Source organism: Caloenas nicobarica, chromosome 1 (assembly GCF_036013445.1).
Source record: "Caloenas nicobarica isolate bCalNic1 chromosome 1, bCalNic1.hap1, whole genome shotgun sequence".
Taxonomy (NCBI): domain Eukaryota; kingdom Metazoa; phylum Chordata; class Aves; order Columbiformes; family Columbidae; genus Caloenas; species Caloenas nicobarica.
In genome coordinates this window covers 77,352,857-77,365,059 of record NC_088245.1, presented here as the reverse complement: position 1 = coordinate 77,365,059, position 12,203 = coordinate 77,352,857, and the positions used below count along the sequence as shown (strand labels likewise).

General features: G+C 36.2%; 1 protein-coding gene across 3 annotated transcripts in view; it reads right to left on the bottom strand.

The window, feature by feature from the left end:
- Window positions 1-2,358: 2,358 nt before the first annotated feature.
- ARFGAP3 (ADP ribosylation factor GTPase activating protein 3) overlaps window positions 2,359-12,203 on the bottom strand; it is a 36,338-nt gene continuing 26,493 nt past the window's right edge. For all 3 annotated transcript variants that reach the window (XM_065633078.1, XM_065633085.1, XM_065633084.1), the window contains 5 exons: window positions 10,429-10,566; window positions 9,069-9,192; window positions 7,972-8,062; window positions 4,108-4,229; window positions 2,359-3,406 (listed from right to left, as the gene is read on the bottom strand). In XM_065633078.1, the coding sequence (XP_065489150.1) occupies window positions 3,389-3,406; window positions 4,108-4,229; window positions 7,972-8,062; window positions 9,069-9,192; window positions 10,429-10,566 (493 nt within the window). In that variant the 3' untranslated portion in view covers window positions 2,359-3,388. The remainder of the gene's footprint in view (window positions 3,407-4,107; window positions 4,230-7,971; window positions 8,063-9,068; window positions 9,193-10,428; window positions 10,567-12,203) is intronic.

Below are 12,203 nucleotides of genomic sequence, written 5' to 3'. Positions count from 1 at the left end.
GGACCCACTAGTTTGGCCATTACTGATCAAAGAGAATTCAGTCTCATATGTGTGAATTACACATGCCAAAACCTGCTGATTTATGCAGAATCCCCCCAAAACCAAAGCAAGCACGCACCATTTTATGTGGTCTTCAGCTTTACCCTTGATTTACAAGGACAGCTAGACTTCATTTGACTCAAGTGCAGGACAAGAGCAGTGTAGCTAAAGCAGCATTAACAGACTCCTATGCTGTGGAGTCACTCAGCCCACTCTTGCACTATGAAATCCTCCTAAAACAAAAGCTTAAATAAGCACCAAAACGGCTTTGGAATTGCTTCTCCCAGCAATGGAACAAACTGATGTGAAGCAGATCAGAACGACAGCATTGAGTACATCCTATTTTGCAAAAAGCAAGAGAAACAGACAGTAACAAAACTCCCCCTTATCCTTCGCTCAGGAAAGGAGAGTACAGGTCTCTGCATCAAATTAATGCTGATTTTGGTGTTGTAACAAATAACCTCAAACATTTTTCTAACCCTTTCAATTTAACCTACAAAAATGCAGGTTACTTTACTAAAATGTAAAGTATTAAATAATCCCCTTTCCCTTCCACTTATATGCAGTTCCCTTACGAGACTTCGAGAAGAAAGTTTAACTCAAACAGTTCAGAGTTAACTGCTGCCATCTTTCAGCTCCAGCTTTGAAAAAGCAAGATGTACAATGATACTAAGAGAGGATTAAGGGAAGAAGAACTGCATCAAAGCACAACTGATGACCAGTGCCAACTTTCACCTGGGAACTTGTTGGAAAACCAGATCAAATACATGGTTTTCTCATGTATTCTAAAACCTGTGAAGCTTGTAGCAGCGTCAGTCATTTGCCCCTCTTATCAGAGGCTGACAAATGCATTTGAAGCCAAAAGATGAGAAAAAGGAAAAGAATACACAAAAAGTCAGGAATGCAAACCTCAGTTTAGGTTTAGACTTCTTCTCCCTTTGATCCAGTCCAATCGAATCCTGCAGGATCTGAGGTGCCATGGTATCCTGAAGCCCCAGGAGACAAAAAGTTGGCTTTTAAAACTAAACTTCAACTATAAGTTGAAGGTGGCTCTTCCAGTGTACATGGCAACCACTCCCCACCTCTATTTGATGAAATGCAGTGACAGCTCATGGGTTTATTGAAGACACAAACAGGTGTATTGGGGTCAAGAGCTATTCATCCAGACATTACGTCACGAGAACATCTCACTGGCACACAGGTTGCCATAGAGAATCTGCAACAACAAATCCCATTTATGTTGAACTGCACAATATTCCTGAAAATACTGAATTGTTGTTCACCCGTAGGAGACCTTTGTGGTATAATCTTCAGATTGCAAAGAGGAAAAAATGTATGTATCTGCTAGAGAGTTTCACATGTTTCATGGCCTTTAAAATAAGCCCAAGATGTTTCATCCTAGAATTTCTTCTTATTTTGTACTGAAGATTTTTTGCTTGTTTGGTTTTTTGTATTTTTCCATCTGGGAGTGGCTCACTGTATTGCTATAATGCATAAAAAACACAGGCAATTATTTCAGTGTAGGTGATCTTACGTACATTGTTATATATGAGAAACCATGGGAGGGGACAGAATTACATTTCGTTATACTTCACTGCCTTAATTTAAGCAAGTGCATCCACATGCACATGGCTAAATACACAGCCTAGTTATCAGAGGAGTTGCTCTCCTGCAAGTCACTGGATGCTGCTGGTATATCGCAACTCTGAAAATCAGACCACGTATTACTTGTAATAAATTTACTACTGTATGTAGACTGAACCGAAACAGCAGTTTGAAAACTGAGAATCGCTACTTGCAATTAGAGAAAACCAAAGCAAGCCCTGACCAGTACATTTTCTTGTTATATTAGCAAAATCATCTCTACAGGGTGGGAAAGGAGAAAGCAAGGGTTTTTTTTGTAAAGCTCTACAGTTAAGCAGAACAAATACTTACCTTGTACTACTCTCAAAAAAGAAAGATCATTTTTGCATTAATGAATCTAAATGCAACAACCACAAGAGAAAGTTACCAGAACTAAGATTTAGGTGCAAGAGGCGGCTCTAAAAATGCACCTATAAAAATGCAGCTATACTGTTAACTGCATTGCAACACAGTAGCTTATTTTCTATGCCAGCCTTAGTGTTTTGATTTCTAAATCACTATAGCAATTTAATAAGAAAGCTAGTTTCACCGTTTGAAATTAAAGGCTAATTTTACCAGACCATTGTATAGACAGAACACAGATGGCAGCATTTAGAAAGCTGGAGACCGGTGTCTGCACATAGAAATTTAATTAAGAAATGAGTTTATATCAATTGTTTTTATTAGATATCAGCAGTTTACAAATTTGAATTAAGAAATAAAGTTACAGAACAGAATTAGCTTGAGCTCATTCTTGGCTGAGAGGTTTTTTTCCTTTAAGGTCATAATCATTTTTATACAGGATGTCATCAGCAGTAAATTCTAGACTGTCTAAAACACAGCCCCACTATTTCTTTATTCAATATTTCATAATTTATCAAAAAACTAAGATTGTTCTAAACATTTTTAACAAGTATTTAATTAACTACTCTGTTAGGCCCTTTTTTTTTTTAATTTGTACACAATACAGATTTTTAAAAAGCACTTAAGGATTCTATATTGCAATTTTTTGTAACTTTCAAAACTAGGAATAAATAGATTGTTCCCATGACAAGATGAAATCCACTATTCGATATACCACGTCTTGTCTTCTCCATACCTCACATCTAAGCACACAACTTTCTATCAGGAATATTGTTTTAAAACACTAATTCCCCACCATTTCAATGCACACCAATTCATGCCTGCAAGAGCTTCTATTTCCCGATAAGCGCAGGTTTAACTTTAATTCTATATTTTGCTACAGCCCACTAAATACCACCTCAGCATATGCTTAATTTACATTTCCTTCTCCACAGCTTCTAAGACAGACAAGATATGCCTGGCAAGTAAGGAGGCAACTGCACTGAGGTTTCTGTTAGGAAGCCTCATTTCCAATGTATGCATTCAATCCTTCTTTCCTGCCTCACAGCCAAACCCAGTAATAAAATAAAGCTTCCAACATCTAACATTAAGGTCACTAAGAAATACAAGACCGTAGAGGGGGGAAAAGAAAAAAAAAAGCATATGCAATGTGACAAGTTGCACAAGATTTCTGCTCTGCAAAAATGAAACAGCAGTAAGAAGAGGCTGAGGCAGAAAGCTGCACAAAGAAACAAATATGCTGGAACAAGTAAAAACATCAACAGTCTTAAGGCAACCTTCAATTGAATCAGCAGTGTGATTATTTGTATATCTGAAGAGAAATCCTTCTTCAGCGTACTTAATTATGTTGATACAAAAGATGTTATGAACCGTATCGATCCTAGAAAAGGAAAAAAAAAAAAGACAGACATGAGTATGTTTTCTGTTGAAACCGATTAGTTTTACTTGCATTTGTAAAATAAATAATAATTTAATTCTTAAAGACTAAAAGAAAATTGACCAGCGCTTCCAAGAACTGGAGTTTGCAGTTAAACTCCAGAACAATTTGCCTGATTTTCAAACGCCCGAGAGCTCCCACTGACCTCATGTAAGAAATGCAAACTAACTGGAGCACAAAGCACGCTTCACGCTAGTGAGACCAGGATCTCTTCATTTTGTGCACAAACATGGATCAAAGGTATTACTGTCAAGTTACTTAAAGAGCTAATACAAGAGTTGGGCTAGATGATTGCTACAGGTCCCTTCCAGTTAAACTATTTTATTCTGACTTATGAACTATTATTACTTTAAAAATAAAGTGACAGCAAATAACTTCCATGATGGAATTTTTGTTTCAATTGTAAGAAAAGACACAAACTATATAAGGGAAAAGGCAAAATAATATTCTAAGGAAGGTGACCTATCAGCTACAGATTTATTTTTAAAAAGAGAAAGGTCTGCTATCTACCATGAGAGGCTACAAAGCTCAAAACCAGATTCATTCTTTTCTCCCTAAAGATGACTCTCCAGCAGGATCCATGATACTAAAGCCCTATAAAAAGGCTTCAACTGATGGCTAATATATTGTAATTTTTTACTAACCTGTATAGATGTCATGACCCCATTAGCAAGTACAGAAAGTTTTCCAGCCACTGATTTCACTCCTTGTTTAAACTGAGCTATATCAGGAGCTGAAGGCAAGACATTTGTAATATTGTAGCTTCCTAAAAGGAGAACACGCATGCACAAGAAGAAAACAGAATTTTATATTAAAAGCAGCCTTTTTCCCCCTGAAGTACAATATACTACTAGGAACACTAAATACCAATGTCTGATTGACACTAAAAAGCACTAGGCAAAGATCTCAAATTTCTTAAATGTAGCTTCCTTTTAATTTTTTTCAGTTGTTCATAATTCCACCTATCATCTTCTACACTTTGTATTCCCAGATGAGCAATTAATGTTTGGATAAGATATGATTTATTCTGCACTTTCAATCTGCTGCAATGTTATTTGTGTTTGTATCCTAAGCAGCTGTTCCTGCCTTGCAATTAAAAACGAATGCACTGCAGTGATGAACCTTATTTGTGTGCATGTATAGGTATGCTTTGCATGCTGTATATACACACATATTTTGCATTACTACATCTGAGGCTCGGAAAATTCTACAGAAACTATAGTAAAGGCAAGTAAGTTTTAAAACTCTAAAACAAAGCTGGCAAGTAGCCTTCCTTAAAGCCAATATAGGTTGGCCAGGGTTAGCTCTACCACTACTATGAAAAGTATAGGCCTAAAGGTAACAGAAATCAAAGCTGTTTCAAAACTAACAGCATGGTAACTATTAACATGCTAACAATTGCAATCACTCACTCATTTGCAAAAAGAATTACTGGCATGTCTTAATATTAAATACCTGATACCGTGAAAGGCACAAATAGCAGTAAACCAGCATCACAGAACTATGTATGAGCTCAGGAATAAACGGGGCTCCTGAGAAGAAGCATTCCAAACCAGAATGTTTTCAAAATCAGGACTGCAATCTGTAGCCTTAATTTAGACACATCATCAACTGATAGTCATGACCGGTTGGGACACAACTGGTAACTTGTGAGCAGCTACCGACCCTCCGGGAAGCTCTTCCAGCCACAGACTCCACAACCTGCAGCCCTGTAACTCGTTTCGACAGCGGCGCCGTACAGAACCTCACTACACACCGGCAGCCCTTTCTTCTCCTTTTTTTCCTTTGGAAGAAGGGTGGAGGAGGAAGGGAGAGAGAACCTGCAGCTCCTCTTTTCATTGGTAATTAAAGGCACCTGCCTTGTTAGCAGGCCAAGGCAGACAGTACCGTAGATCACTTGATCTACCAAAGCTAAGAGGCTGGTTCGTGGTGGCAGATGCACGGTCACACTCAGACAGCTCCCCACTCCATTGTTTCAAGCCGGCTAGTAGCTGTTTCTACAATGCATGGGGCACACTTGTTTATAAATTATTTTCAAAAATTCACTGTCATCGAGACAGCCCGATTTCTGAAATGTAATTTTGACTTCCTTACCATCTGTTCCGCTGATCAAATGCTTCAGCATTTTTGTTATTAAAGTCAGAGTCACAGAAATAAGATTTGCAGATATAAATAACCTGAGAAAAGCTCTAACCGCTTCGCAGCCAAGTGAACTTTCTCATGTTTTTCTGGTTATGCACGGTTGTCTGAAAAACTTCTTCTACATGAGACAGGAAAGCAACTCCTTTTCTTGTTATTTCCTTCAAAATCAGCATCTACAAGTCAGTCATCTGACATGCCATCTTTCTTAACCAACAGGTCTGACATAACACAAAGTAAAAGCATTTTCTTGCAGCCCTCTCTTTTTGGTAAATAGTTCCTACAGCATTCGGTATAAAAGCAAGCATCCCAAAACTGTTCTACCCTAAAATCTCAGCAGTGCTCATAAAAACAACTTTTGATTCAAAGTACATTGTATTCTGGCAAGGACCCCAGAATTACAGCAGCATTTTTGTTGCCAGCCTCCGGTTTCCTGATTACCTTTATTTTATGAAACTAATGATGGCCTTGGCATTAATTCAACACCAGACAAGCTACAGAAAAACATGCAGGAAAGGAAGATTCTGTAGACTGAATATAGCGCGAATTTATAATATACAAACTAATAATTCCTGATGCATTTTTTCCTCACTATTATTTTAGAGCAGTTGACAAGCCACAACATTTAGCAGTCTTTGTAATATAACTTTAAATTTACTGTTGGGTTACATGCCCCTCAAGACAAAACTAACCTCGAGTCACAGACACCTATTTTTATCCCATTATTAGGAACCTCTGCATTCCCTCAACAAGCCCTAAAAACCTTTCCAAGTGGTGAGTGATGAACAGGTGTCTGTGCGCAACTCACGTACACATAGTAAACATAGGATTGCCTGTAAGTACTCTTATTCAGAATACAGTGAGAATTTTATCATATGTCTATCTATGTATGCGTACATAGAAAGGTGCATTCATATATATATATGCACATGCAGATATATGTATATATCACATCACACAATTTTACCTGTCTTTAACTTATATTCACCTTTTCCTAGTTCAGTCTCCAATTCATTACTGTGTAAAAGCCCCACACATATTACACACGTTAAAGGAAAAATTAATTCTATATAAAATAATTTATATGCAATAAAATTCAAAGAAAAAGGACAAAGAAAGTTCTAGTAAAAACCAGATACATAACAAAATAATGTTTGTTATCATAATCCCGTGTATTATTGAAAACATCATTTACAGATTCAGAAACACAATTTCTTTGCTTTTGTTCCCCACATCTTTTTTAAGCACAAGTATGACGCCATGTTGAAAATATTCTTTCAAGTGGCTAAATTAAATTACTACAATTTCTGCTTTATGCCTCCTCCCCTCCTTTTTTTTTTTTTTTTTTCCATTTCAATTAACGGAAGTCCAGTTTAAGTAACTGGTAACGGGAGTTATTTCTCTACTAGCCAGTGTATTCAAAACCTGCTTTCAGAGGATCAACACTGAACAGTCATGTGTTGGTTGTTTTCCTCGAACTTTTCCAAAGTAAAATCAGATGCTGCATTCTGTTTGCTTTTCCAGACTATTTATATAATTACTCACAGATTTCAAGTTCTTCAAGAACTCTTTTTTTTCCTTCATTTCTTCACAAGTTAAGGAATGAAACCCAACTGACCAAGTAAACAAAATGTTCCCATATTTCCTAGCTTTTATTTTTCACATTATTGCAATATCCAAAAAGTGTGTTGGAAAGGAAACAGGAGAGATTTTCAACAGCCTAAGTGGCTACTTTTCAGTCAATCTTCTTTTCTAATTTGATGAACTATACTCTCCAGTGTAAGGTGTTCCAACGAATCTTTTAAACATACAAACCAACTGAAAAATTTCCTTAACTTGGCAAGACCAGTCTTAGAAGCAGATATCCTGATGAATGGATATGCCATGCAACAGATTACATGGAAATTTCAAGGCCACTAACCTTTTATTAAAGATTCTTCTTAGATTCAATATTATTATGATGGTTATTTTCACATATATGAATATATAAGTTACTCATGGTAACTTATCAAAGAAACTACCTGAAAGATAGGTGTTATCTCATTTGTTTTTATAACAAAACATTAGAGTTTTCCTTTGATAAAAATTATTTACAATATAGTCTATTATTTGTAAAAAGTCACATAAAAATCCAGTATAAAATATTGAACTTACTAAATTGAAAATACAGAACCTGAAATGTACAAAATTATTTTTTAAAAATAACGACTACACCTGTTCTGTCTGACCTGTTAGCAATACTAACACAATACTGCACTTTGCACACTTCTTGCAGAGTATAGCAACAGCCAGTTGACCATGGAACTAGAAAAAGCGTATGGGAGCACATTCACTGCATGACACAGTTTCCCACCCCGTGCAATCTGTACCTGTTGGTTGTTTTTTCTGATCATCAAACAAGTCAGCTGAACTTATAGAGGAGCTTCCAGAAAGTCTTTCTAGTCGAGCCCTTGCTTCATACTAGAAAGGAATTGAGAAGAAACAGCACTGTAACAGTATGCTGTCATCTTTCAAGGTCATGTCAGGTAATTAATGCGATTATAGATACAGTTTTAGAACACACAAACCCACCCAAAGCTGACCACTCTGAAAACTGTTCCCATTTTGCAGTTTTCACATGACTTAGACGGTGTGAGTCCATCATCACCTCAACTAATTTCTGAGTTGACCAAAGAGTGACATTTACCACCGCACCACCAAGAGGCCTACTCACTGTTAGGTACCCTAAAAAGGGGGATTGCTGAGAAGGCAGAGGAGAATTAACTACACAAGAATTAAAAACAACTGAAAAATGTGAAATGCAGTGGCTGGGTAGGATGAAGAAAAAGCACTGCAGCTAGCATCATGTTAACGCTTCTAATCACATGATGTTTTTCATTCAACTTTTTCTGAGTTCCTTGGGAGTGGTAATACATCTATTATTTTTTTTTTTTTACATTACTGTTTCCATTGTTAATTTTTCATTTAAAATTATTTTTTAAAAATGATGCCTTGCCTCCAAAATGCAACACAATTTTATTCTTAGGCTGATTGAATTATATGGCATTTGTTGAACCATTTATCTGCTTGCTTAGCCTGACAATAACAATGTTTTCATGTAACAAATACAAAGGGGACAGCCGTTTTAACAATGGTTTGTTAGCATCGGTTTGGGTATTCAGAACAAAAAAAGCATCAGGCTGATTCTTTCAAAAATAAAGACTGCTGCCTACTTCTTTCAGAAAGGAATGATGTTGGAGGTAAGGTCCTACTTGCAGCTGCAACTCCTTAGGAAACAGTAAACTGCAAGAGTTATCAGAGACTTGTACATTTCTGTCAAACAAATACTCAAGTGGACATAATTCTATAAGCTTACTAATTCTACCAATTTTAACTATTTCTCACCTTCTCTTTATAGAAGAACACTGTGCTTATAGTCAAAGAATATTTTAGCATTAAAAAATATTTAGCACTGCTTTCTACTTACATCAGCGTGATCTTGCCTTCCAAAATACATGTCTGATGATATTGCTTTTACATTGCCAAACTTTTTTTGTGCCTCATCTGTGTTTAAAGATGGTTCGTATTCAGGCTTACGACGAGATGTAGGTCTAAAAAAAAAAAAATAAACTGCATTAGTGGACATAAGTTTTATTTCTGTCATGGCAGGATGCGGTAAATCAAACAAGAAGCACTATCACCTTTGTTTTATGAAGCCTACTTTATGAAGAAAAGTGTAATTCTGATTTTTTTAAAAATAAAATCAGTATGACTCCAGGATAAAGAAATTCAGATAACTAAGTTGATACAGCAGCAAACAAAATTCCAGTGACAGTTTTACAAGATGGTGAATATATAGTATTTCAAATTCATTAATCCTGTATCTTTATTTTCAGAGTTCATTTAAAAAGCAAGCCAAAATTATGTCAACAAGGGCAGAATATTTCTACAAAACCTCAAGAAAACCAAAGCACAATGTCAGTGAAATTCAGATTTAAACATAACAGTACAAAAAAGTTCAACATCCTTTGCACTGTCACTGCCTTCCACCTCAAACATACATATTCAACACTTGCCTTTTTTCTCTTTTTTTTTTTTTAATAAATATACTCATATAAGGAAGTAATAGCATTACGGACACGAACCCCCATTTTGTGTAATATGCATCACTGCTTCAGTCTTTAGAGAACAACAGAACATGCTTATGTTTAAGAAAAAATTGTACTTAAGTGCACAAACCACATTGTGCAGGTAAGTGAAAATACAGGTAATAAGAACAGAAGCAGAAAACACCAAGCAAGCACACAAACCCGCACATTCTTATTTTTGCTACTTGATTACAAAGGTAAAAACACAGCTGTCAGAGAAGAAATTTATTCATTTTTTATTATCACAACAATCAGACCTGTTGTTTGCAAGTGTCTTCAATACCTTCACCCTGAAAGCTGAGTACACTAAAGTTTCAGTCTTTTGGTAACTGGGTTCTGCTTGGGTCATTAGGCAATAAACAAAGCAAGTAAAGCAAGTATGCTCTCAGAACAGTGTAAATATTTGAATCTCTCTCCACTTCTTTTGTCTAATTCTTGCTTTGCTGAAACACTTTGGAAATTACCTCCAGTACAAATACTGAACAGCACTGAGCAAAATGTGCTTAAAATGTAAATAACTAAACAGGAAATTCAGCTTACAAAAGAAATTCAGCCAGGAAGTCCCTTGACTGCTAATGAAAGTTAAGGCCAAATTTTCCTTCTAGACTGAAAAAAATCCCACTACTATGACCAGGACTCAAATCGTATTAACAAGCTTGGGCTTGCTGCACAAAAATCAGTTAGGTTTTTTTTGCATACCTGTCTGAAAATCCTGTACTTTTTGAAGTTAACATTACATCAACATCTCTACTGTTACTTTCTTTCTTCCAAAAAGAATCTGTATTGTCATCCCATTTAGAGAAAGTGCTGCTCCTCAAATCTGAAGAATCATAGTACCTAAAATAAAAGAAAGATTATTGAAAAAGTAGGAACTTTATGTTGTTAAATAAATACTGCTTTAATAAGTGTTCACTAGCAAATAAGTTTTCAGCACAATGGTAGTTGTCAGTGAACCATCTGGATTTAGTCATATTGGTTAGCAGCTTTGTGCAGTTGAAGCTAACAGATTCTGGGGGTATTTTTGCGCACATATTTAACCGAATGAAAAGTCTGGCCTTTCTTTAGGCTGGATTTGGTCACGGATACGCAGTGGACTGCCTGAAAGATCTGGTCCCATCAAAAAGGGCGAAGTATTCATTACTTCAAAGTCTTATTTCTTCTTTAGTGTCAGACAAAGCACTGGGAAGAAGATTGTCAAGATACCTGGCTGGTTTAAGAGCTTCAGAAGCTAAGAAAACTTCAGGATGGACCCTGTGAGCAAGGCATTATTGATGATCCTACAAGGTAAGGTAGCCTGCTCATAAAGACCTGGTGCTCTTGAGACCTGGTATAAAGAAACCAGCTATGAAAAAAGCCACCACAACTTTCAAGGCCCTTGAACACTTCAGAGATCCAAGGGCACCCAGTTGGCATCCAGTTGTGCTGTGGTTCCACACGAGGCAAAGACTTCTACCCAAGGGGCTGACAGTGGCTCATCTCACAGTTCCATATGAGCCAATCTATAAGCTACACAAGCAGGGAATCTGCTCCCATTTTCAAACATAGTTCAGAGCAGTAAGGAAAGCCCTTGTCTCTGGTTCTCTCTCTCTATTTTTTTAATAAAATATATTAGTATTAAATACTTTTGACCTTTGTAATGTTTTTATTAAAACACTGCTATCTAACATCTTTCTTAAACTTGAGTTAATTTAACAAGACAATCTACTCTTACATGTCAAAACTGATGGCAAACACAAAGAAAAGGAGAAAAAAAGAAAGAAGCATGTTTGTCAAATCCAGTGGTAACTTATCTTGACCTTTTCCCCTTTGATTATCTACACATATCTAAACTTCAACAGATTTAGTTTTGAAGTATTTATTATATATCGATATAAGTGCCAAAGATTAAGAATTTCCCATTGTGGTTAAATATTCTTAAAAGTTTGGATACACCTAGGATAGGGACTAAGATGATCAAAATGACAGGAGGCCAGCAGAATGGAATCATTCAACAGAAGATGCACCGGTTATTAAAGTCCGCATCTGTATTATGTGAAAAGCACTTTTAAAAACCAATATTCTCCATGTCTCTGTTAGTGAATAGTTGGGACATTGTTTTTGCAATTTATGAGAAATGGGACAGGGGCTACAAGAACTTATTTGAATAAATGACTTATTTACACCATCCGTCCCTTTCAGATTTTCATAACTTTGCAAAATACTTCTTCAGTATTTGGGCTGGGCAGAAGGAGAAAGAAAATCTGCATTCAACAGAAAATAAAATTTTAAATTGTAGCAAAAGTAAAAGTTAAAATCCAAGGATTTTGAGAGGTTTCAATTATATATCTAAACCTTGAGACATTTAGCTTGCTTAGTTTACAGATACTTATCAGTACTCTAATATCCAGCAAGATTATTTTGCTCTTGGGCATGTACTAAGATGATACTAAATTCACCTCTATTTCAAAGTCACAGCTTGGAATAAAGGATACTAA